The sequence below is a fragment of the Dama dama genome, chromosome 18, assembly GCF_033118175.1.
Source record: "Dama dama isolate Ldn47 chromosome 18, ASM3311817v1, whole genome shotgun sequence".
In the NCBI taxonomy this organism is placed as follows: domain Eukaryota; kingdom Metazoa; phylum Chordata; class Mammalia; order Artiodactyla; family Cervidae; genus Dama; species Dama dama.
The window spans coordinates 67,777,793-67,805,281 of record NC_083698.1 but is presented as its reverse complement, the minus strand read 5'-3'; the positions used below and the strand labels follow the sequence as shown (position 1 = coordinate 67,805,281).

At 41.4% G+C, this 27,489-nt stretch overlaps 1 protein-coding gene across 3 annotated transcripts in view; it reads right to left on the bottom strand.

The window, feature by feature from the left end:
* OSBPL3 (oxysterol binding protein like 3) overlaps window positions 1-27,489 on the bottom strand; it is a 196,018-nt gene that overhangs the window by 13,001 nt on the left and 155,528 nt on the right. For all 3 annotated transcript variants that reach the window (XM_061165506.1, XM_061165504.1, XM_061165507.1), the window contains 6 exons: window positions 24,943-25,193; window positions 20,893-21,030; window positions 11,291-11,354; window positions 8,073-8,151; window positions 6,405-6,549; window positions 3,249-3,393 (listed from right to left, as the gene is read on the bottom strand). In XM_061165506.1, coding sequence (XP_061021489.1) covers window positions 3,249-3,393; window positions 6,405-6,549; window positions 8,073-8,151; window positions 11,291-11,354; window positions 20,893-21,030; window positions 24,943-25,193 — 822 coding nt within the window. The remainder of the gene's footprint in view (window positions 1-3,248; window positions 3,394-6,404; window positions 6,550-8,072; window positions 8,152-11,290; window positions 11,355-20,892; window positions 21,031-24,942; window positions 25,194-27,489) is intronic.

Sequence of the window (27,489 nt, the reverse complement as noted above, 5' to 3'; positions counted from 1 at the left end):
AGGCTACCCCTCCCTCCACAGGCCCAGGGGGCAAGGCTGCTTCCACTTCTCAAAGGGCTGGGCCACTATGCAGCTTCAACAGGCCCAGCTGCCACTACCCAGAACCCTGGGGGTCTTGGGAGCTGGCCAGTGTCCCAGTGCGCCCAGAGGGTGGGGCATCAAGCCAAAGAGGAGGTTCCCCAGTCTTAAGACCTAATGGCATTTGCCGTGCTAGGTCCTGGGCTAACTGAAAACCCATCACCGCTTTCTTCTTTCCTCTTTCCCCCCTTGGAATGGGAATGTTTATCCTATGCTCATCCTGTCACTGTATTTTGGAAGCAAATTTTGGTTTCACAGGTTCATATCTGGAGAGGATGAATCACACCTCCAATCTCACCCATGCCTGATTTAGATGATATTTAGATGAGACTCTGGACGTTAGAGTTGATGCAGGAATGATTTAAGACTTTTGGGGCTGTTGGGGTGGAAAACATACATTTTGCATGTAAGAAGGATATGATTTTGGGGGCCAGCATATTAGACTCGATGTTTACATTCTCTTAAAATTCATATGTTAAAATGCCACCTCCAACATGGTTGTATTTGGAGATGAGGTATCTAAAGAATTGAAGAAGGTATAATGAGGTCAGAAGGGTGAGCCCTCACCTGCAGCCAAGCCACAAGGAAGACTCTGACCAGAATCCAAATTTGCCTGTACCTAGCCTCCGGAACTGTGAGAAAATGAATTTCCGCTGTTTAAACCAGACAGTCTATGGTGTTTTGTTATAGCAGCCAAAGCAGATTAATGCAGTCATGCTGCCCTAATTTTAATCCCAGCTAAGAGTCAAGCTAAATAGACCTAAATTTATGTCTTGGATAAATCAAATGTAGACTAATATAGTTTATTCCGAGCCTTAGCTCTAGTTGTCCACACATACAAATACAAATGCTTTCCATGAACTTTTCTGCAGACCCATTTTTTGAGGGTTCAGAAGTCCATTTTGTCTAATTCTAGTTCTCTGGATCCTAAGTATAAAAATGACAGCAAAGCTTCCTATTGTGCCTTCAAAAACGCATCCTAGTCTCCCAGTCACCAGAGTGGAGACAGTGTTTTTTTTTCTTGCAGACAGGCCAGGGATGCTCACAACCATAAACAAAGATATAAAGTCAATAAATAACAAAAATAACAGCTCACACAGTGTTCTTTTGTCAAGGTACTACTTTAACACCTGGCCAGATGGTAACTCTCATCTGCAATACATTCTTTAAGCAAAGGAGAATGAGTGTTTCACTCATAAAATGTCATGTCTGCCTCTGAACCTTTGAAACCAGGGAGGTGGCAAGTGGTGCCAATTCATTCTAGCTTCATGGCAACCTCTCTGATGGTGGAAGATGCGGATACTACCCATTGAAAGAGACATTGTTGGCTGCCCACTCTACAGTCATCTCCCTTTCTTGCTAATGGCTGACTCATCTGTTCAGGTGTCCTTGTACTCTTTCTAGGGGATTAATCTAAGGTCATCGGAATCTCCCCTGCTGACCCAGTGGCACAGGATCAGTTAAGGGATGAATCTGGTTCCACTTCAGGTTGACAAGTTACAAACATACATTTGGCGACTTCCCTGGTGGCACAGTGGATAAGAATCCGCCTGCCAATGCAGGGGACACAGTTTTGATTCCTGATCCGGGAAAATCCCACATGCCTTGGAGCAACTAAGCCCATGCCCCATAACTACTGAAACTGCTCTAGAGCCTACAAGCTACAACTACTGAAGCCTGTGTGCCCTAGAACCCATGCTCTACAACAAGAGAAGCCACCATGATGAGAAGCAGGCACACCACATCACCACAACTAGAGAAAGGCCACGCAAAGCAGCAAAGACCCAGCACAGCCAAAAATAAATAAAACAGTAAATAAATAAATAATTTTTTAAAAAGAGCAGAGCCTTGCAGGAGACTCTGAATTCAGAAGAGGAAGATGGAGTAACAAGGACCACATTTGGCCTCCCACATAAACCACCACCAACAAAAAGGAGACAGACAAGATAGAAAGATACATTTGCTGGGGGATACTAGGAAATTCTTCATTCCTGAGAAGAAAAGAGTCACAGCAGAACAAAGCTCTTCCATCCTGACTTCTCCTCTGCTTAGGGAGCTGTCACATAAGAATATGATATTGAACTGAAACAATCATACTGCATCCAGGAGAAGAAATTTAACTGCCATATCGGGAGTGGCAGGTGGTGTTATTGGTAAAGAGCTCACCTGCCAATGCAGGAGACATAAGAGAGGCAGGTTCAGTCCCTGGGTTGGGAAGATCCCCTGGAGAAGGACATGGCAACCCACTCCAGTATTCTTGCCCAGAGAATCCCATGGACAGAGGAGCCTGGTGAGCTATGGTCCACAGGGTCGTAAAGAGTCAGACACAACTGAATCGACTTAGCACGCACAATGTGTTCTCAATGATCTGTGTTCTTGAGACAGGTAAGTTGCCTATGTAATAACCCTGGGGCCACCCCCTCCACACTTGTTGTTAAGTAATAGTATATATCCTAATGGTTTAAGGCACTATTAGAATGGCTTTCCTTTTTAGATTTTCTTTTTATTTTGATCAGCCTAAAGCATCTTAAGGGTACTCTCTAAGAACAATGGTTTTAGTGTATAACCATGACTCGGGAAGATATTTATCAGATGAAAAGATGGGCTAAACTCTTAAAATGTTTTAGGGGACGTGTTATGAAGTTTTGGCTTCCTTACCCTTTCTCCCTCCCATCTGCTTAATGCACTTAGCATCTTTCTAGAATTACAGGAGCTATTAAAGTGGCTTATGGTATTGGGAAAATCTAGGGGAGCCCCTAACTCCTGTAGGTCATTCTGCTTTTCCAGTAAGGTTTCCCTATCTCTAGAATGACTTCTTGTACTTCACTAATATTGTTTCTTGTGTGCCCGGTATAGACAAAGGAATGATGTGTGACCACCAATAAGCAATGGCTTTGTTCTGGGATTAAGAACCCAAGGCTTTACCAGCCCAACAGAGGTACTGTTGATAAGCATGAGGATGAGTCTGAGATATAACTAGGTGAATGACAGAAGAGCCAGTAGCTCTAGCATAGTTCAAAAGGAGGCTGGATATACTGAACGGACGCTGAGGTCCACCCGCATTGGCGGGGTGGGGGGCGGGGGGAGGTTCTGGCCACGCCCTCCCTTGGCTCAGCGATTCTTCTGGCCACGCCCTCCCTTTGCTCCGCCCAGCGACCCCAGGTACTAACTTGCTCTCCAGATGCAAGCGGATGAGGAGGAGCCGCCGCAGTAGATGCTCTCGTGCCATTTGCCAAAGAGCCGATGTACTGCTTTTCCACTCTGGTCAAACACTGTACCTTCAATCTCATGGGCGTTAGTACTCCAGTATTTTGCCTAGTAGTAAAAATAGAGTCATCTGTTAGTGTTTTGGGGTCAATTTATGATGAATGTTAAGAGAAAAAAGGAAGAGGAAAGAAACCCGCAAGAATGATTCCATGCTGCATATGGTTTGTTGGTTCTGGCTTTAAAAAAAAAAAAAAATCATACTTTTAATTATTTAATAAAAATGAAAAGTTAGCCCTTTATTTATAGTTTGTAACTCAACCATCAACATTTGTGTAAGACATAACTTTCTATCTACTTTCACATCATGAACTGCAGGAAGGAAGGGCTCATCCATCAGGTGGGGGTTGAGCCTTAAGCCCCCTCCAGAACAGCTGTTCCCCGCCTGTCACTGTGACTCTATTGCAATTTAAAAGAAATGTAACTCATATTACTTTTTCTCTCAAGGAACTAGACAATCCTTTGTAAACAACCTTTTTTTTTTTTTTTTTGCCAAGTTTGTAAACCAATCAACTTTCAGTTTCTACTATTAATTTTTTTTCCCCCAAACCAGATCTGCTCATCTAACTTATAGGAACCTTATGCAATCCACATTCCCACTGAGATGGTCCTGGATGGAGAACAGCTCAGCTAGGCTCAGCCTTGTGGATTTTACACATACAGTACCACACTGCGGTCAGCAGAGGGAGCGCTAACTCCCTAGAGTTGAGTTTTTCAATTTTCCTTGCCTGCCCTAAAAATCTGCAAAAGAACAGAAGGCATTGCTCCATAAATCAAAAAATTCTACTACTGTTTTCAGCCAAAACAGAACCCATATTTGGAAACCAATAAAATAGACTGAAATTTCCAGGCCATATCTGGTGGACTGGCTTCCCCATTCCAAGTCCAGGGTAAAAATGGGAGGAAGGGCAGAGTATCCCAGTACCTCAGAGATTAATCAGAAGTGTAACAGTGAGTTCTCCAGTCATGTAGAAACGAAAGCAAACACTGTCCAGGTTCTTAAGTTTATTCTAAAGCAGAAGTCATATTTTCTCTGTAGAGATATTTGTCAGTAAGTCCAATTACTGGGAAGCCACAGAAAGAGGCAGTCATGCTCCACACATGACTGCTGCTTTCAGATCTTTTTCAACACCAGAGGCACATCCAGTGTTCTAATTCTTTTCATCTCTCATGCTATGAAAATATGTCCCCTGGTCCTCAGGTATGGTATACCATACCATTTATGGATGGTATAAATGGGAGTGAAGCACATTTCTTTGGGGAAATTTCTGAGAGCAGGGTAGCTTGCACCTGGATCGATCAATCAATCTATCCATTATCTGTCAATCTCCCAGGTATATATATCCCTTATTCAGGCTTCCTTTGCTTCTTTTTGGAAAGACCTTAGATGAAGTAGTTAAGGCAGGGTCATCTTTGCATGCTGCATTGCTTCAGTCATGTCCAACTCTTTTCAAATCCATGGACTATAGCCTTCCAGGCTCCTCTATCCATGGGATTCTCCAGGCAAGAATATGGGAATGGGCTGCCATGTCCTCCTCCAGGGGATCTTCCCAACCCAGGGATGGAAACTGCATCTCTTACATCTCCTTCATTGGCAGGCTGGTTCTTTACCACCAGAGCCAGCTTATTTTATGCCAAATCACTACTAATTCTATCTACAACCCAGTTTCACCTACAGGATATAATACAGACCCCAAGCCATCTCTTCATAATGCCCCCCAGCTGCTGCAGGTGGTACAGAGAGGTACTGTGCAAAATTCCAGTTAGAACCTAATCTCTTGGCTTATGATTTTGACCTTAATTAGATGCAAATACTCCTTGAGGAGGGTAACCCTTTAAGGCCACTTGGTATATGTGAGATTTTTACAGCCAAGAGGGAATTTCAGGAGGGAGAGAAGGTTGGGAAACGGGCTGAAATCAAGGCAGATGGAATGTTGGATAGGTAAGCAGATGATTCCAGGCTCTTTGACGAGGAAAAGCTGTTCACTTATCCTTGAATGTGCACGAGACTCTGCTGTGTGCTAGGCAAAACTGCCAGGCCGTCGGCCACAGCAGTGGGCAAGACAGATTAGGCTTCTGCTTTTCTGGAGTCAGGAAGAGCAAAGAGGGTATGGGGAGCAGAAAATAAGCAAGTTAAAGCAACAGCGAGCAAGCTACCTGTAGGTGGTAATAAACACTCTGAAGAAAACACAATATGAAAGAGGGTGACTGACAAGGCTGATGAAAGGATCTGGAGAGAGGACCCGAAGCAGAAGGAAGTGGAGAGAGAGAAAGAAGGACAGTACAGCTAGAGGACGGTGAGGAAGGAAGGGGATGAGGGGTGGCAGGAGTCGAGGTTGGAGAGAAAAAAGGGTGTGTGTGTATGTGTATGATGGGGGTGGGGAATGCAGACTATACTGGGTCTCATGGACCATTGTAAGGATGTAAGCTTTTGTTCTGAGAAAGATGGGAATTGTCAGAGGATTTTGGTCAAATATGATGTGACTTTCATTTTTCAAACTGTGCTAAAACATACATAATATTTACTGTTTCAACCATTTTTAAATATAAAATTGAGTGGCACTATGTACATTCACAAAGTTACATAATGATTGCCTTATATATCTCCAGAACTTTTCATCTTCCCAAAGCGATACTCTGTGCCCATTAAATAATGACTCCCTATTCCTTCTTCCCAGTCCCCAGAAATCACCATCCTACTTTCTGTCTTTATGAGTCTGGTGCTCCAGGTGCTCCATTTAAATGGAATCATTTTTGTCCTTTTGTGTCTGACTTATTTCACTTAGCATAATGTCTCCCAGGCTCATCCATACTGTATCATGATGACTTATGTTTCAGCGGGGTCCCTCTGGCTGACTCACTGGGGAGAGACCATAGAGGAGTAAAGAAAGGAAGGAGGCTGGGAGGGACTGTGACCCTGGTCCAGGTGAGAGGGGTAAGGCTGGGACCAGGGGGCCCTGGCACAAAAGTGAAGGTGAAAAATTCCCCAAGAAACCCTGTGCCCTGAGGCCCAGTTCTGCCAAGGCCTGTCCGGGGCCACAGCTCACAGGCACTGAGGTTACCTTTATAAAATTCACTTTGCAGTGGCAGGAATCATCATTAAGGTTCTTGATGACAATCTCTCCATAGTGCTCGATCCACCTCTGCCCGCTTAAGATGTTGTGGATGCAAGAGGTCACTTTGTTCCACTCAAAATGATCTCCAAAACTAAAGGGGAAAAAAGGAAAGTTACAGCTCCCAGAGGAGTCAGCAGCAAATGCAAACAAGCATTTCAAAAACAAGTCCTGTAATGAATTTCTTACACCTTCATTTATAGAGCTAACACCAAGAAAGCCATGCTGGGTGGTCTAAGAGCCTTCACCTTCCTCCCCATGGGTGAGATGGGGGGCAGCAGTCAGACCCTGGAGCTACAGAGGCTCCACTGGAAGTGGGGGGGTCTCCTGAAACAACCCACTCCGCCCTTTGACAGAGGAGGAAACTGAACCAGATTGAGGGGTGTCTAAAGTCACCAAACTATGAAAGGAGAGTGACAAGGGGAGGGTGGAGAGGTTGTCCACAGTGTGCTCCATCTCCACACACACACACACACACGCATATGTATACACAGGCAGACACATGCACTATGTATTTATGTATATACATATGTGGGTACATATATGTAGGCACATATGTATACAGGAAGACTTTGATCTATTGTAGTTTTTACAGGTTGAAGGTTTGGGGGCAATTCTGTGTAGAGCAAGTCTATTAACAGCATTTTTCCAACAGCATTTCCTCACTTCATGTCTCTGAAGTATATATAATATGTAACTTTCATAAGCAATGGGAAGCCAAAAAAATTCATATTGTAATATTTACTTTATTGCAGTGGTCTAAAACCAAATCTGCAATGTCTCTGAGGTGTGCCTGTACACACACATACATATATATTTTATATATAAATCTTAAGATACAAATATCTTAAATCTTTTACAGTGAGAAAGTATTCCACGTATGACTTACAGAATGAAATAATAATTATGAGGATAATGGTATTAAGACCAAACCAAACCCTTCATGGCACATAACTATGTGCCGAGTATTATCTTTTTTTAATTATTTTAATTGGAGGCTAATTACTTTAGAATATTGTGGTGGTTTTTGCCATACATTGACATGAATCATGTGACTATTTTAAGTGTTATTTCAAGTGCTTTCCATATCTGTTTAATCATCACAACAGTCTTATGAAGTAGATGGTTTATTATCCCTATTTCACAGATGAGGGAACTGGTGATCAGAAAGGTTAAGTACCTGCCCAAGGATTTGCAATTAGTAAGTAGCAATGTGAGCATATGAGTTCCAGCTCCAGAGACCATAACCATTACCACTTTGCTTTATGAATAAGTATCAACAATCCCTGAAAGATCAAAGTCATGGCTTTCTTCAAAAACATTTTTGACAGTGAGGCAGAACAACAATGTTAAAGAAAAATTATCATTCCTAATTGCGTTAGAAAGTAGAAATGAAATTTTTAAAAACTCTATTCAGGGAACTTTGGTGTCCAGGAAGTATTTCCATTAGAGAGAATAAAAATGTGAGATTGTCAAAATGAGGAAAATTTGAAGCTACTGTCAAATATATTAAAAGAAAAACCCACACACTCAGCACCACGGGGGATAATGGGCATCCTGTTTCCAAACCCTGACCCTAAATTCTATAAAGTTCCTAATCAGAGAAGGAGAACTTACACTGGCAGAGTCACATGGGTTGTGCCAATGGGAACGATTTCCATGGATTTGCCCCAGAATTTGTTTTTCCATCTCACATCTGAAATGAAATAATACTGAATATTACATATTTAGCAGGAGAGCTAGGTAGATCAAAGGTTTCTTAGGCTGGATAAATGATTAATCACAATATAGGATAATCTCTTCATAATAAAATTTATCATTATTCAATATAAATAGCAAATGAGTACCTGGAACAGAATTAGAGAAACTAAAACTACAAAGTATCACCCCCCACCCCACCCCCTGGAAGAACTCCCAGTATGAAAGGCATACAGAGGTGAAAAGAAGTAAGGCCCCCATGAGGGGCTATCACTGAATATGTTGAAATAAAGTGAAATGGAACCAGAGAAGAAGGAATGACCACCATGCTTGGAGAAGAGGCTTGTCGGGCCTCTTAAGGCCCTGAAAGGGCAACTTAAACTGTGGTTTGGAAGAATAGATAGGAGTTCACCTGGCAGAGAAAAGGCCGTTTAAGGCAGAAGACATGAGAGATGTGAGAGAACAGGGTGTGGTTCTGTTCTGTGGGTCTCAGGTTGTTTAGAGAGAAGAGTAGAAATACAGCTTGAGTACAAAAAACAGCAGGCTTGATAAAGCTTGGCTTCTTAAATCGCTGATTTGGGTGCACTGGGGGAAACAAGGTGTTTGTTCAGACAGAGAATTGATGTGATTAGATACAAACTTTGCCAAGATAATTGGCAGCAATGTGGAAAATGGAACAAAAGCAGGTGAGATGAGAAGCGGGTGATCTGTATTTGCTCAAAGGATCAATGAGGATGAAGTGAACCAGGACAGTGGTAGTGGAGGCAGTGGAAGGGAGTGGTCCCAGAACCATTAAGGAAACAAAAATAGAACTTGGTGACATTATTCCCTGCAGGCTGTGACAGACAGGGAGAATTTGTGGATGATTTCAGATTTCTATAGCATGCATGAGCGGTGGTGCCATCAGGGAGACAGGGAATAGAAAAAGAAGAGCAGAGATGGATGACCCCTCTGACTGCCAGGGGAGCCAGACCACAATACACAGACCACAGGGGAGCAAAGGTGAATGCATGGAGGCCAGCAGCGGGGCAAGGCCTGGTCTAGGAGAGAGATGGGCTGGGACCAGGGAGGCCCCGAGCACATACTGCAGGATTCTATCTATATGACGTGTCCAGAACAGGCATACCTATAGGGACAGAAAGATCAGTGGTTGAATCAGGATGGAAGAGGTTGACAGAAATTGGAAGGTAGGGGGACAGGGGCAGGAGGGTGTGGTGGTGGGGAGCCATTAAAAGGTGGGTACTGGCTGAAGAAGTTTCTTTTTGGAGTGATGAAAATGTTCCAAAGTTCCTGTAGTGATGATTGGGCAACTATGTGAACATACTAAAAACCACTGATTTGTACCTTTAATTAGGTGAGTTGTACAGTATATATCTCAGCAAGTTGTTACCCCCCAAAAGATAATTGGTTGTTTAAAGCAAAGTAGTAATAATGTATGACAGGGTTTATAACATATATACGTAAGATGCTTGTCCACAATAGGAAAGGTTGGGGAAGGGGGAATAGAAGGACATTTTTTAAAGTTTCTTTTGCTATAGGTTAAGCGGCAAATTAACACCTGAAAAGAGACTGTGATATGTTAAAGATATATGAATCCTAAAGCAACAACTAAAAAAATGGAACAAAGACATATAGCTAATAAAGCAACAAAAAATATACAATGGAATCACATATAACAATACAAAAGAAAGTAAAAAAAAGAGAGAGAGAGAAAGGAGGGAACAAAAAAATGGTGCAACAGGCAGAAAACAAACAAGAGACCAGATCTAAACCCAACTATGTCGATAATCACAAGATCCCCTGGAGGAGGGCATGGCAAACCACTCCAGTATTCTTGCCTGGACAATCCCACGGACAGAAGAGCCTAGTGGGTTATAGTCCATGGGGTCACAAAGAGCCAGACACGACTGAAGTGACCTGGCATGCACGCACACACGCACATGTCAATAATCATAGTAAATGTAAATGATCTAAACAATCTAATTAAGAGGTAGAAAAATGTCAAAATGGATTTTTTTTTTTTAATAAACAAGATTTGGCAGTCATGGACTTATGGAGAGGTGGAATTGCCCAGGAAGAAGCTGATGAGGAAGAAGCGAAAGGAGCTGAAGAGAAACTGTGATTGATGTAAGGAGCACACAGAAAGTGCCTGAAGAAGACCCCTCCCATTAAATAACATATAATTAAAGTAATAATAACAATAAAGTCCTTACAAGGTCAATGACACTGCAACCTGGAGGCCAGAGACATTATGGGAAACTTTTCCCAAAGTATTTTAATGAAAAAGAAGTCTCCAGTCAAGCTTCAATTCTAAATTTTAGTAGCAAAGATTCAAAAAGGAAACCATGGTACTTGTAATCTAAACTAGCAATACTGCCTCCAGAGAGAGAAACTGGATGGTTGGGAACTGGGATAGGGGAGGGAAATTTTCCACAAAATACTCTTATCTTTTAAATTTTATAGATACATTAAAAAAAAAAAAAAAGGCCATGTGGCAAATCAGGTGTTAACCAGTTAGAATAATCTTTTAAAAAACTGACATGTGCTCGTGGTTCAAAACACTGGGATGCTCAAATTTTCTTTTTATAGCACACTCTGACTATGGAATAAATAAGTTAACAAAATTAATTAATCCATTTAGGAAATATTAGCGGCAATATTTTGTCTTCAGAGCAACCATCCCTCCCCAAATTAAAAACATAATAAACTGAACAGAGGAATAACTACCCCCAAACTGAAAAAAAAATTGGCAGTGTAAAATTTCAGAAATAAAATTTAAAGTTTTCAAAAGCAAAAGAACTCTCTGCAGTCTAGAGTCTAGTAACTGTAAATATTTAATGTCTCTTGAAATACACGAGGCATTTCAAATGGATGTAGTATACGATACAGGGAAAAGTTACAGGAATAAACACAATGGTGAAGGGCCAGACAAAGACAGAATTTTTAAAGAAGGAGACAATCAAATTATTCTCCGGAAACTTTAATTATGAAGTCAACAAATGGCAGTTATTGTTCAGTGATGAGAGGCAAGAACATCAAATGGTACAGATTGTTCCAGCAAGATCCAAGTTCAGGGCCCACTTAATGAGCATTTACAGGAAATGATAGTGTTACACAAAATGATAGAGGCACATTACCTTGCCAGAAAACAAAATTTGCAGACTCAGCGTGACATGCAGAGATAGGAGGATGGTGGCTGACCTGATGGAAACAAAGGTGAAAAAAAACAAAAAATTAACTTTTGTGTCTCGCAAAATCCTTTCTTTCTCCCTTGCATTGAGATGTAACACAACTGCAGTGTCTAACTGAATGGAAGCTTGTTAAGTTTCCTTTCAACAAGACTGTCCTCAAGAGGGAGCTCCTGACACAGCTCTGTCTTGTCAGGAAAAAGCCTGTGAATGGAAGCCTCCGGAAACCTGGGGGAAAAGCAGCCAAGTGGTGAGTGATGAGAGTGGAAATATGTTTTGAAAGATGTGAAAATAAAGGCAGAGACACAGGGCTGCCCAATTACTAATCAGCTAACCTGACATTAGCTTCCAAGGTCAAAATCAATGCTATTCTGAAAGTACCTGCAAATGTTTTAATTAAGATGTCAAATAGTACATATTTTAAATGTTAAGTATTTCTAAGGAACACAAAAAAACTCTTTGGTTCAGCAGATTTTATTTTATTTTATTTTGGTTCAGCAGATTTTAATCTGCTGAGCCCACTCAGTGGGTCAACGGTGCAAGGTATCTTTTTGAAAACTCTGCATCACAATGTCCAGCTACTTTTTAGATCACTGACAAGAAGACCAATCAACTGCTGAGAAAAAGTTTTTGTTCATTTTTTGTTCATAAAAATATCTTGAGTAAATATGCAATTACATTACAGAAGAGAGAGCCCTCTGTAACAGGGACTATAGATCATTTCCCTGCCTTTTGTCACTGGGGTCATTAACTTCTGTTTTACTCACTAATGAAGAAGCTAAAGAGAAAATGGCCCCTCAGTTAGATTTCTTCATTCTCTCAGTAAGACTCAAGGCACAGGAGCAGTGCAAGCGCTGCTATCGTGATGGTACTATCATGCAGTACTAGTAAATGAGTAATAAGCCTGGCATGATTGCTTGGGATTGCAGAGTTGGACACAACTTAGCAACTAAGTAGCTACAATAAAAGAGTAACGCTGCTAGTGATGTTTCCAGAAATTTCTATGACATAGCTGGTTCTTAGCAAACATTATCTTACATTTAGGACATTTACACATGAGAAAACCGAAACCAGAAAGATTATCTAATAACAACACTGCCCAAACACACCGAGAGGAGTGGAAGTAAAACCCAGCATTTTTAGTTTGCAGGTGGCTTTCAAAGTTTCCAAAAAAAAAAAAAGTCCTTTAAGTAGACACACCCTGTTTTCAAACATATCAAGAACTCAGAATACTCAGAGGCCTGCTTGAGGTGAACAGGTGTGGCGGGAAGTTGGGGTGACCAATCCATAACCACTGGCCTTGCTCTGAACCCTGGACTGCAGAGGGGAACATGTTTGAGAACCTCTTCTGTGGCCCTCTTCCGGTGAACAGCCGGGACAGGACGGGAGTGCAATGGTGTCCACTTGGCTTGAAGAAAAGCAGGGACAAAGATGTCAACAGCGCAGCTATCTTTCAGGTCTCAATGAACATATAAACCCCAGATCCACTGTGAGGTGGGAGGTGCACATTTGCGGTCCCTCAGAGGGTTTTAATTCTCACTGACCTCTTGAGAATGTGAGCTCCTCTCCATGATTATGTGCATTTCATCTCAAACACTGACTAAGAAACCTAACTCCTAAAATGTTTTTCTTCACTGTCTTTTCTTTCAACCCAACCCCCTAAAGATACATTATATCACACAAACTGCTAAATCCTTGTCTTCTCTTCTTTCCCCATTAGGAGAACAGTGGAGTTACTTTTTAAACCTTGGGATCATACAGAAGAGGGCTTCCCTGGTGGCTCAGTGGTAAAGAATTTGCTCACCAGTGCAGGAGACGCAGGTTCTGTCCCTGGACTGGGAAGATTCCCCTGGAGGAGGGCATGGCAACCCACTCCAGTATTCTTGCCTGGGGAACCCCATGGACAGAGAGAGGAGCCTAGCAGGCTATAGTCCACAGGGGTGCAAAGAGTAGGACATGATGTAGCAACTAAACAACAACATCATATAAAACTAAACTAGGGCAAGACAATACTGACCCCCCACTTTTTCACTCCACTTGCCTCATCCACTCCCCAGTGGAGGGGACAGGAGCTATGGAATAGCCCCCTGCCCCATAACATAGGCAGATTTTAAGTAGATTAAGTAGATTATTACAAAGCAGATCATAAGTCATTCCCACAGAAATAATGCAGTAAAAAATGTGAAGATCACAGCCTTGGTCAAGAGTTTGGCATTTTACAAGTCTGGCAAGTATAAGCATCAAAGCAAAATACAATTCATAAAAACTAGAAACTCTTCTGTAATAATTTAAAATCCCATGAAACAAGGATATAAATATACTATCCACATGAATTATAAAAGAAACCCTATCATATCATAAAGTATACATATGTCCCATAAAATGCAAATTTGACCTTTTTAAAACAGTTGTGTCAGATTAGTGAATCACTGCTTAGCAAAGTGCCTTTAGATGGAGTTGAAGGGATGTTTTCTGAATGCATAAATCCCGACACTGACATATCAATGATTTGGTTTCTTTCTTTCTGGCTTAAAAACACCTTTGGGAGTGATTTATTTGATGTACATGACTTTTAAGAAGTTTACAAAGCTTTCCAGGGAAACTAAATTGGTACCTTATTTTTGTTTGATATGTTTCCTTCCCACAGATATTTATTCATGAAACGTATCTGAAGCCTCTGCCACGTGCTGTGTGAGTGTCAGGGGATGAGAGACTGCTCCTGGAGTCCCCCAGATCTAGAAGCTAACTGTGCAAGATCATCAATATCATCTACTGGCTGTGTGACCCTGAGGGTGTTTTTAAACCTTCTGGGCCCCCATTACCTCATCTGTAAAACAGGACTACCACCACTGACTCTGCAAACTGAAAAAAGATAGCCCATGGAAAGTACCAGGATCATCTGCTAGTACAGAATCAGCAGAGATTAAATTTAAATTTTTTGTCATGAGTGGTATTTCCACTTAGCTCTCATGGTAACCTTGTGTCTTCATTACCCTTATCTTATGAATTAGGAAACAGGGTTTTTTCCCCTAGTCAAGAGCCTGCCCAGTTAATCACTGAGGAGGGCAGCACTCTAAATTCAGGTCTTCTGCCTTCGAATCCAGCACTGTTGCCTGCGATGCCCTAGCTGCTCCTTGATGGCTGCTCTCGACGCTGGGCCCTGGCTCCTGCCCAAAGCCTCGGCACACTGTTCCCATCTCATGGATATTTAGAAAATGAACCTTCTGAGTTTGACCTTTCCAATCCCTCTGAGTCTTGTTTACTTCTTTGTAAAATGAGGTCTGAGAATCCCTCTGGCTTCAAGATACTATCATTCTAACATCTGTTTTCTTTGAATCTCTGTATCAGAGGCAGCAGTGGATGCCAGGCAATTGGAAAAGATTCTATTAAGGCTTTGATTAATTAAAAAACCCATGAAAAGGGGGTAATTCCCAGTTAATCATTTAATTTTTATTGATGGTAATCTCTCTAACATCTACTGGAGTAAAGAATAATGGGCACCATCTACCCTGTCTTTGCTAGTACAGGATTTAGTTGAGTTTCTCTTTTTATTACATCTTAACCCAGGCACCAAAAGGGATTAGATTTTGAGTTTGAGTCTGAACTGATTTAGACTCAAAGTGAACACTGTTAACCTGCTGGCTAAACCCACTTTGGGCTCTCTCTCCATCATTTCCTCTCCCCCTCGATCAAATAGGAGCAATTTTTTTACTGGTAAGGACCAAACATTCAGGAAATTAGTATATATGGTTTATCATGCAAGTATTTATATGTATCTTTCTTTCTACAATCTCAAAGTCAATGAGTTTCCCTGGCAGTTAAGAATTCTTGTGATTTAGCTGAGGTCTTTCTTCACCCTGTCCTGGTGATTTTTGATTTATGCTTTCAGAATGCACTTTATAAGAGATGCGTGGTAAGGAGACAAGAATATGAGTATTTCAATATTTGTGTATTATGTAGGTTTTTCTTCTTCAGACTGAGAAAAATAAAACCTTAAATACATCAGTCTTGCAGCTGTCCAGAGCCGTTAACTATAGAGTCCTCCTAGTCTGGACGCGTCTCCCACCACAAAGGGATGCTTGTGGAAAAGAGAACAAGTGACCAGTCAAAAATCACCCAGGGAGGGGCCAAGGCATTCATCAAACATTTCCTGATTGTCTGTGATGTATCAGGCACTATCTTAGTCACTGAGGATACAATGGGAAACAAAAGAAACAAAAATCTTTACCCTCCTGGAATTTACGTTTTAGTGCAGAAATGTAACGGGTGGACAGATATAAGCATATAATTTGCCAGTGGTGACATGGGAAGGAGAATAAAGCAAGGATGAAAATGGGAGATGGTGAGTGGGAATGTCATCCTGGACAGGGTGGCTGGGGCAGGACTCTGTGATGGAAATCTCTGAGGCTAAGAGAAGACAGCCAATCACATAGATAGCCAGGGGAAGTATGTCCAGGTCAGATGACGTAGCCACTGTGCAGGGTTGACAGATGCTCAGAATGTTTTAGGAGGAGCAAAAAGGTCAGTGTGGCTGAAGCTGAATGAGTCAAAGTGGGAAGAGGCATGATATCTGGGGGTGTCATCTTAGAAGGCTCTGTGGGCCGCAGCCAGAACTTGGGGTTTGATTCCAAGTGACTGCAGAAGTCATTAGAGACATCACTCTGGTTGCTGAGTGCAGAATTGCTGTGGGAACAAGGGACCAGATAATGAGTCTATTGCAACAAGCCCAGTCATTGATGCCAATGGCTTGGGCTTGGTGACTAGCTCCAGTGGGGTGGCAGTGAAAATGGCTTTGGAAGGAAGCCCCTGGGATTTGCTGATGAACAGGATGTGGATTATAAGAGAAAGCATCTAAGGAGGAGGCCAAGAATACTGGTCTGATTTGGGGGGCAGGGAACAGTTGCCAATTATTTTCTCTTCCCCTGAGTTCAGAGTTAAGTACTTATTTGAAAAACACACAGTTTCTTAAAAAAAAAAAAATACAGTAAGTAATAACCTAGAAATGCAGAAGCACTGGTTTGGTCACCTTACAGTTGATTTATTGCTTGTTTTACTTGAACAGCTTTGAATTTGCCCTGATAATGACTTTAAATAAGATGCTATTTTAATCAGAAGTAAATAACCCTGCCTATGAGTAGATAAAAGAACCACTCAGATGGGTGATGTGAGTGTGCACAGTGGGAAGTGATAGGTATGGTATTTTTAAAGTCCAGCCAAGAATGTTTTTTCAGAATCTGACGAGTAATAGAAAAAGAAGAAGAGCTGTGTCTGTGAAGCAAAGGAAAAAAGACTCCGTTTGAATCTCTTACAGTTTAGTAACTTTCAATAACTCTGCTCCGCTTTTCAATCAAAAAGTCAACAGTCATGGCTGGATGGGTAAATGCTGAAAAAGACTTGAACAATGATCTGACAGCTGAAGTTCCTGGTAACCAGGAAAAGCCACGTTCAGACAATAGCTTAACTGCATATCCTTTATGGACACCAAACTGTTCCCAAAGGTACAGAAAAAAGAAGCAAAGTGAACTGAAATGACTTTTCTGACCAGTCTAGTCCCTGATGAAACTCCACCCAGGCTGCCCGAGAACCAATGAGGAAGAACCTGCTGGCCGGACCCCTGGTCCCTGAGAAGGGAAAGGAAGTCCTTTCCTTCTGGTCTCCCTTCTCTGGGCTTATTTAGAAAACCAAGGCTGAATCAGATTTCTTGGCAGAAAGGAAACCCCTCCCCTGAGAAGATGGTACAGTCGGAGGTTAGCACATGTGACGGGAATGTTTATGACTGATTCCTGAATGTTCCTTGTTCACAAAGGCCACTGCCCAGCCCGCAATGAGAGTTAAGAACACATTCCTATGTGAGTTTGCAGGATGAAAGGTTTACTTGACAATGACAGGCAAAATCCCATAGTCTGAACAGAGTACAAAAGGCTGTTTTCACATGGGCAGCTGATGACTCTGGCAGCTCTGAGCATGGTAACTAAGCTTACACAAGACATACCAAAAAAGGTAAGGGAGACAGGATGCTGGAATAGAAACAAAGGGTGTCAGCTGAGGACCACTAAAAGGCACTGATGGGCTAGCCTTGGTTTTCTCATCTGTAATTGATCCTTGCCTCACTGGCCACAAAAGGTTATTGTGAAGATCAAACAAGATCCTGATCAAGTTTGAAAAGCATAAATCACCTTGCAAGCACCATACTAGTTAATTGTTAGGAGGAAAATTTGAACAGCAAGTGCTTTCTCTCCTCTCTGACTGCATGAGTCATTTTGATATTGCATTTTTGGGCCTTTTACGTGAGAGGCAATATAAAGAGGGCAAGCTTCCATGTAGCTGAACTCTGTGAAGTAGCAGTTACTTAAACTTCCTTAGCTACTGACAACTCCAAACATTTCCCCATCCCCACCAAAACCACAAGCAAATGAAATCCCAGGGCTTGGAGCAAATGGATAAAAATCACTTTCCAAATCACCCAATCCTGTTGTCTAGAAAACTCAGTAGAAAAGCCGAGTGATCTGTTTTGTTCTAGGTCCTTTCCCCTGGAGATATCTCCATCAGTGTCCTCCTTAGACTAGCATTCCACCCCAAAATATTAATTCAGGGGTTCTGTTCAGTTTATTACATCAGTCATTCAGCACCTCTACTCACTGTAGAGAAGTATAAGAAAGCAAAGAAGCCCCCAAACTCTGAAAGCTGCAGTCCATCACCTACACATATAGATAAGGGTGGAGTCATGTTGTCTCCATAACAGAACGTCTTCTGGGCTAGAAGCAGAGGAGCCAGACTGGCAGGTACCATTCTATAAGACAGAATAAATGCTCAGGCACTCTCTTTAGATGTGTTAAATTAGAAAGCCTTCATGCACAACAAGTAGGCTGGTCAATATAACCAACAAGGCCAAGAGAGGGTGTAGAGAAGGCTGAACTGATGTATTGCCTGCTGGCTGGGCAAGGAGGACGCTGGTCAAAACCCTTTCCACTCCTGGGGCAGCAGACAGCCTGGCACATTGAATTAATCAGTTACCTCTCCATCTCACTGTACACTTATGTGATGACCACATTTTGTCTTCCTTAAGAAATCTGTCTATGGGAAAACATCCCTGGTCAGGCTGACCAAAGCCATCTGGTCCCCATGGCAAGTCTATTTTATATTCTAAAGGCATAGGGTAGTATTCTGATTTATAGACTAGACTCTCATAAACTTAGCTAGTGTGATTCTGTCCCTGAGAGACTCATTCATACTCAGATGTATTAAAAGACTCAACTATCTATGCCATAAGGCTAAATTCCAGACAGATGAAGTGGCTCCCTCATGATCAGGATGGTGGTATTCCCACAGTGAAGCCAGCTGTGAGGACTCCCGGCAGCCTCCTGGATGACTTTCTGTCAGAGACACTGCTCTGTCAGAGCAGTGACATTATGCCACTTTCGAACCATTTGAATCAGTAGAGTAGATATAGGATATATTTTTTCAACACTCTTCTAACTGTTCATAAACACTGGGTATTAAAAAGCATTTTAAAAGTTGCCTCTCAGTATAAGAGCAATAATCAGGTACTGAATGTGCTTCACATATCAGTGTGTTATTTTACTTATCCTTTCTGCATGATCATCCCTATTTTACAGATAAATAACTGAGGTTTAGAAAGTTTAAGTAGCTCATACAAGGCCACACAGTGGTGGGGTTAGAATGAAAACAGTCCATATTACACCCAGCACGCCCTATGCTACTAACAATGACCAGATCTCTTTCTTATTTATTTCCTTGGGATCCATTTCATGGAACTAAAGACTAAGTTACGTAACTCTTTCCATCTCTGTGCACACACGTCCAGGGGCTCCCTTTTCTTTCTCCCTGCCTCCACAGGGGAGCCACAGATCCCAAATCAGCCCTGCCCCATCAGAGGCTCGTGGAATTGAAGCTCAGTTTTACACAAGTGCATGTTACTACTCTTTTCTTCTACCTATTCATCCCATCCTGATTGTCTGCTGTCGTCTGGAGCTATTTTTGGCCTTTGTTTTTTCACATGAGTGCATAGAATACCATGGTAACCAAATTATATTTTCATGTATTCACATTCCATTTTAGGTTTAGTGTTTAAATAACCCAGTTGAATTTGAATCACATTATCTTACCCTTTAACTACTGATTTAAACCCCTACTTTTTGAATATCAGTGTTTAATTTCTTGTTTTAACTGTTAACCAGAAAAAATTGACAATGTGCTTTGGGATTGTTGTCTAATCATTTTCATTTGAGTTTCAGAGAATGCTGCTCATAATTCACAGTTAAGGCCATCACCATCTTCATAAGACTCTCAGTCACACTCAGTCTCACTCTCAGTCATACCACCCTCCCCTTCTCACTCCCATAATACCAGTCCACTTATAAAGAAGGCACCAAGATAATAGGAGGAAAATCAAGTTTTAGCAACTCATCCTTTTATCCTCAGTTTTCTAAGAACTGGGAGGGAATCAATGATGTTTCATGTTCCCAGGCTAACATTTAGGGATAGACACGTTGAGCTGCTGCCTTAACGAGATGGGAGAGACGTGGTCTTTATTTTCAGTCAAGTTACACTCTATTTCAGTCAAACAATTCCTTATTGACAGATATTGTGGATGTCCCCAACATTCTACTACTGCAAGTTATGCTGTTATAGGTCAATAAGGACAGCAAACCCTCACGTAACACTTGCTACTTCAAGGATAAGTGCTCTAAGAGCTTTGTAGAGAATAACTCATTTGATCATTGCAAAACCATCTGAGTCTGCACTATTATCCTCATCACCACTTTACAGAGGAAACTGAAGTACAGAGAGCTTAAGGAACTTGCCCTCGGTTGCAAACCTAGTGAGAGAGAAAGCTGAGATTGGAATCTAGGCTGGCTGAGTCCGGAGATTCATTTCTTGAGTATTACCCCCCTGCTAACACAGGTGGGAAGGGTCCTGTGGAACCTCAGGGAACTCAGGCTTGTGTGAGCATAAGGCTTGTCCATCTATTAGCTGAGGGACAGGCATTCTTGTCTGCCTCTGGCCCATCACCCAGTACAGTACCCCAGCACCTAAAACAATGCTAGGCATGTGGTATAATCTCGAGAAGTATTTATGGATGGAATGAATAAATATACGAATGAATGATTTCTCTTAAATCAAAACCAAGAATAATGCATTTATTTGGTGCTCCTGCTTCTGATGGCAGTGCTCCTATTTTAGAATGGTGATGCCAACAAGCTAGGCTGCACACTTTAAATCTCTTAACTTGCAGTTTGGGCAAATGCTTTGTGCTTTAAAAATTCCTCTCTGCTACAAGTTTAAACAGAAAGAACTGTAGAGATGCACACAGCCAAGTGAGCCCCAGCCTGGCTAGCCTGGCTTAAGCCCATGGGTGGTGGCAAGGTTTCAGTGGAAGGAAACCGATCTCTCTCTTTATGTGTAGAAGCACTGTAATTATCTGTTACTGGGAAGCCAGTGACAGGTGGGAAATAAATATTTCAAAAGCCCGCTTAATGGGAGACATGAGCAACTTCTCCCAACAAACAAAAAAAAGGGTGTATACCTACCTGTTCTGAAAAAAACCGGAAGCCCTTGTCCTCACGAATACACTCATATGTTTCTCCAAGGACTGGATTAAAAGGCTTACTCCCAGCACGGAAGTAGCTAGACGCATATGCGGACACGGCAAAGGCTGCCACGTACACCTAGGAAAAGGGGAAGAACCTGGTTATTCCTCCATCACAAAGAAACTTATTTTCACAAAGACATGAATAAAATATAGCTTCTCTTTTTCTCTTTCTTGTTTATTTCAAAAAGGCAATGATTTGTCCCTGGTTTAATGACACCCAAACAGACTTTGGTTTCAAGTTGTGGGTTTAAATAGTGTTCATTTTGGCCCCAGAGACAAATGAATCAGATTGTCCATTTGGTTTGATGCCTGCATGTGGATAGAGGCTTTCAAGATGGTGAGTCAGTTCCTATAAATCTGCCACTATCTGACAATCCTGATGTTGTGCTAAGGTTCTGGAGGAGGAGAGGGACAAACAGCATTAAAGAAGCCAAACTTCCCTCAAGACACAGGAGTAAGTCACAGGGAAATCTGCTCAATACTCTGTAATAACCTAAATGGGAAAAGAACTTGAAAAAGAATCAATACATATATTACGTGTATAAGTGAGTCACTTTAGGGTACACCTGAGACTAACAAAACACTGTTAATCAACTATACTCCAACGTAAAAATTTTTTTAAGAATAAGCATCCTAAGTTTAACCATTCGCAACGTGGTATTGTAGAAACCAAAAAAACTCATCTGACCAAAAAAAAATCTGTGCGAGTCATTTCCTGAGCCTGGGTAATGAGTCATAGGACAGAACACAGTAGCTTTCAAGAAGTTTTGTTTTTCTTGGAGGAAGAATGAGAACTCAAAAAAGCAAAAGAAAGGACTTCCCTGGTGGTCCACTGGATAAGACTCCATGCTTCCAATGCATGGGTCATGGGTTCAATCCCTGGTTGGGGGAACTAAGATCCTAAATGCCACATGGCATGGTAAAAAAAAAAAAAAAAAAAAAAAAAAATTTTAAAGGAAAATTATAGGTGAATATGAAATGAGAAAAATCTTATTGGCCCTGGCTGTGAGGGTCTCAGTGTTTTGCACAGCTTGCCTTTCAGGGCACTGAAGAGCCACAGTACAGGCCCACCTCATTTCATTGTGCTTTATAGTGCTTTGCAGAAACTGCGATGTTTATAAATTAAGGTTTATGGCAACTTTGCAGCAAGTAAGTCTGTTGCTGCCATTTTTTCAACAGCATTTGCTCACTTCCTGCCTTTGTGCCACATTTTGGCAATTCTCACGATATTTCAAAGTTTTTCTTTAGCAGTGAAGCATTTTCAAAATTAAGGTATGTGAGTGAAAGTCGCTCATTTGTGTCTGACTCTTTGCGACCTCATGGACAATACAGTCCATGGAATTCTCCAGGCTAGAATACTGGAGTAGGTAGCCTTTTCCTTCTCCAAGGGATCTTCCCAACCCAGGGATCGAACCAGGATCTCCCACACTGCAGGCAGATTCTTTACCAGCTGAGCCACAAGGGAAGTCCAAGAACACTGGAATGGGTAGCCTATCCCTTCTCCAAAGGATCTTCCCAACCTAGGAATCAAACTGGGGTCTCCTGCATGGGTTAAGAATTTGCCTGAAGTGCAGGAGACCCCGGTTTGATTCCTGGGTCGGAAAGATCTCCTGGAGAAGGGATAGGCTACTCACTCCAGTATTCTGGCCTGGAGAATTCCATGGACTGTATAGTCCATTGGGTTGCAAAAAGTTGGACATGACTGAGCGACTTTCACTTGATGTTAAAAATTAAGGTATATATATTGCTTTTTAGATACAAAGTTATTGCATACTTAATAGACTAAGTATAGTGTAAACGTAAGTTTTATATACACTGGGAAACCAAAAAACTCATGCAACTCACTTTATTGTAATACTTGCTTTATTGAAGCAGTCTGGAACCAAATACACAATATCTCTGAGGTGTGTCTGTATTCTTTTGGTCTTTTGAGAGGGAGGCGGGCAAAAAAATTAAACCTAAGTAGCAATAGCAAATTTTCCTTTCTAATACTGAGTAATAATCTCAATGTTTCCTCTTATCTGCTTATTTCATAAAGTTTCTTATATTGGGGAAAAAAGCTGGGTACCTTTCATAAATGTTCACTAGTCACATAATTTTCAATGCCTTTCACAAGCTGGACCCACCTTACCACCTCACACTAGAGTGTATAGAACACTCTAAAGTAGCTGGAGAGCTTATTAAAATCAACTTGTGCTCAGTTCAGAGTGTTCTTGAAACCTGGGTATCTGTTCCTCTCTCTGCTTCCTCAGATGTCTGTTTTCTGATTAGCAGCAAGGTCACACGTCTATATGGAATGTTGAGTCAACCCTGAATCACCTTCACAATTTAATATAACACATGTTGAAAAGAACCTGGAATCATTCATGATGCAGGCGGAGGAGTAAGGGAGGGAGCAGGCAAAACAAAGCATCTTCCTTGTGGGCTGGCAACATGAGACAGAATCTCTGCAGGGGTACAGTCGACCCTCATATTTGGAGCAGCAAACCTATTACACCGGCTAGGTTCTTCCTTAATGCTTTTCTGAACTTTCCTTTCTTAATGTATCAGTGCCTTTCCTCAAACTTCTTCTCAAGGTCAAATGGCTCCAATCAATCAGCTGACATCCTAAGGGTCTCTAAATTGCTACAAAAATTAAACACCTTTAAAAATGCTTTCATCTTCAAAGTCAATCATGCTCTTTAAAGAAAAGCACTGTCCAGGAATGATAACTTTGAACACTTTCCTTGGAAGCTATTTACCTCCCTTTGTTAATAGAAATTCTCTGGGGGAAGAGTAACAAAGAAGACAGAAAATAAACAGCTTGTTTTTCTCTCCTACTCCTATTATCATTAGCATCAAGAAAGAAAATCTCTTTGATGGGAGAAGTCCCTGGAGATAGTATGGGATGAGATGGGAAGTCTCTTTCAACCAGGAGTTAAGACTTCCCCTTAATCCTCAAATTACTGAAGAAATTGAAGTTTTAACGAGAGTTTAAACTGCAGAATGTGCACAATTTAGAAAACAAAGGCATCCTCCACCAGTGAGAGGGTGATGTCTGGCTGGGTCCCTGGGGCTGGAGGTGAGCCCTCTGATTCAGCCAATCAGCAAATGCCCAGGACAGAGATGCTGAATGTGGGGGAGGACATTGATGTGCCAGCATCCCACACAATGAGCTTTCTGTTGAGCAGGTAACATACCAGAAGGCAAAAAGAGGAAGAGGCACTCAGTTTTGAAGAGCAAATAGCCACAGTCACAGAAAGGGTTGAATTGGCCACAGTCTTATCACCAAGGTACCCCTGTCCTCTGTCCCCACAAGACAGGGGAAGGATGAGAAATTCTTGGAGGCCCCTTTATTGGAAGCCCCATTACTTGATTAGAACTGATACTAAGTAGAGAACAGAAGATTAATTTTTCTAGGATGATTTTTATTCTTTAACTTATTCTATAAAAGAAGAAGTGGGGAAGGGGAATCAACTACACTGATAAAAATTGATTTAAAAATAGTGGCAGGGGGAGAAGAATCTTCCTGATGTGAAAACCTCTTCTGTGACTGTATGATATTTTCTAAAAATTCAGGGGCTGATGGGACAATTTCAAAAATAAACCAAAACCTTCTCATGGGAAATTTACCCTGGAAAAAACAAAAAAGAGCTCAAAAAATTAAATTCTCCCCACTCAGAGTAGTAAAAATAAACATTCAGACAGCCCTCAAGACATGTTTTCCAGCCAGGCAATATCAGAACAATCACATGGAAGGTTCTGGAGAAAGAGGAAGCCCAAAACCACAGAGCAGAACTACCCTCAGGCAGCAGCTGTTACAGGGAAGCCGCCCTCAGTGGCCATTCCTGACCAGGTGACTGAAAGCAGCCAGGCAGAGGGGACGCGGAGGTGGCCAGGACATGAGCCTCTCTGATGGGCAATCCAGGTGGAAAGCGGAGGACAGGAGCCCAGGTGCCCGCAGCTCAGCTGCGAAGGCGGGCGGTGAGGGGGCAGGGTGCGTGCTCACCATCCTCTCCAGGGCGCTGGGCAGCTGGGCGGCCTTGTCCAGGAGCTCACTGTATTCTAGCTCCTCGCAGAGCCTCTGCAGTGTGTTGAGGGGCTCATTGAGCTCCACCGGCATGGCCACCTTAGACAGGTCCTTCCCGATGTTGTTTCTCAGGATGTTCCACAAGCTGACGTTACTAGACTTGGGGCACGGCGCTGGCAGGCACGTCCTTCTTTTGGACTTGGCTTCCCCCCCACTATCGATCACTGGCCCTGAAAGGGAAATCAGCCTGGTTGCCTTATGAGGATTTTCATTTTATTTTACTACTGAAAAGGAAAAAGAAATCCACCTTACCGAGCAAGTATGCGATACTGTTAACCTCAATTATCCAGATTATGACTAAAAGTCAGACAATATAAAGAATCTTGAGTAGCTGAATGGAGCACCCAAAATTATAAACACTAAAACTCATGGACTTTCTTCATAGGGAGATCTTCATGCTCAAAAGCTAGTTCTTCAGAGTTTATATACCCTGAGGATAATACTGGAAACTAGACTGCTATGCCCAGAGTAGGTTATTTCTAATCTCCTTAAACCGTTTAAAAGCACTTCATGTTCTGATAAGAATTTATTAAAATCTTTTAAAAGATCATTGCAAATTCTGATAAAACAATTGTGCATATTACAGGAAAATTATAAAGGAAATAAAAGTCATCCATTATCCCACCACCTAGAAATAGTAGTCATTTATATTGGAGTATTTTCATTTATTGTTTTCTCCATACAGTTCACAATGTTTGTAGAGTTTAATGCTTTGCTTAATCAGTTAAAATAAATATTTTTCTATGCTACCCAGAATTCTTCTAAAACAATTTTAATGAATGTAAAACAATTCCATGCTATGTATAAGCCATAATTTTTTGAATCATCCATCTATTGTTGGACTTCTAGATTTGTTTCAATGTTTTGTTATGGTGCAAAAAAAGTTAGTTAATGTACATATTCTTAGATATTTGATTATATCTGATTATTTTCTAAGGACATAAAGAAGTGGGATTATTATGTCTAAGAACTCAAACATTTTTAGACTTATGATTCATGTGAGCATACTGCTCTTCAAAATTTCCCATTTATCAACAAGCATGTACCAGTGTCCATGTTCTGACGTCATTCTAGGCTTGTCAGCATTCATTTTGAATTTTTGGCAAATCATTAGGTGGACACTGCTATCTCCTTGTTTTAACTTACATTAAAAAAAATTACTATTGTGACTTGGAATGTTTTCATGAATATTCTTTTCTGAATTGTCTGCTTTCCTATTCATATATTAAGACATAATCTTTTGTTTTTATATTTGCTTTACAATGTAATTGCCACTTGACATTTATTTTTACATTTGGCCTACACATCTTTTTAAATGAGTATAACATTTACGGCTTAGGTATTTACACCCATCAACTTTTTCGTTGTGACAACTTCCATTATTTTATGCTCTGAAATTCTTTTCCCACCCCAACACAACCTATTTTCAAAAGAAACCTTTTGCATTACACCAACATATGAGAAAATGGTATTTTATTTTAAAGTCAATCACTCTGAATAATGAAGCTGCTTTGATGAACAGGAGAATATGAAAGTGAGGTCATACTTTGAAGTCTCATATTAATCTAAACATGCAATTAAATTCTGAATTTGTTTCAGTTGCTCAACATGGGCAAAAATCAAGTAAACAGTTGCAAATGACAAGTCTTTAAAAACTGTGTTCCCTGTAATCTCAAAATACTTTGTTTTAAAGAATATTACACTACTACTGTAGAAGACTCTTGAGAGTCCCTTGGACAGCAAGTAGATCAAACCAGTCAATCCTAAAGGAAATCAACCCTGAATATTCATTGGAAGGACTGATGCTGAAGTTCCAATAGTTTGACCACCTGATCCAAAGACCCTACTTATTGGAAAAGATCCTGATGCTGGGAAAGATTGAGAGCAGGAGAAGTGGGTGACAGAGGACGAGATGGTTGGCTGGCATCACCATGAACAGACATGAGTTTGAGAAAACCCTGGGAGATAGTGAAGGAAAGAGAAGATTGGCATGCTCCAGTCCATGGGGTTGCAAAGAGTCAGACATGACTTAGCAACTGAACAATACTATTGGTAATAATAATGGCTAATACATGCCTAGCTTTTTACTCTGTGACAGTATTTCAAGCACTTTACATATATCATTTCACTATCCTTTGCAACAACCTCTTGAGATTAAACAGTATTATTAGCCCCATTTTACAGATGAAGAAAACTGAGGCACAGAGAACTTGAGAAACATACCCTAGAACACATAACCAGTGAGTGGCAGAGCTGGGATTAACTGAGGAAATCCAGTTCCTAAATCTATATTCCTAACCACTGAACCTCCACACAGCACCCAATGCAGTGACAGAACTAAACATGTGCAGACTGATTTCGGCAGGTCGGGGAGGGGTATAAATTAATAGGAAACACTCTAAATATCTAACTTTTACTAAGGGTTCAAAGAAATTCTAGTGTGGTAATTTATCAAGACCTGGATCC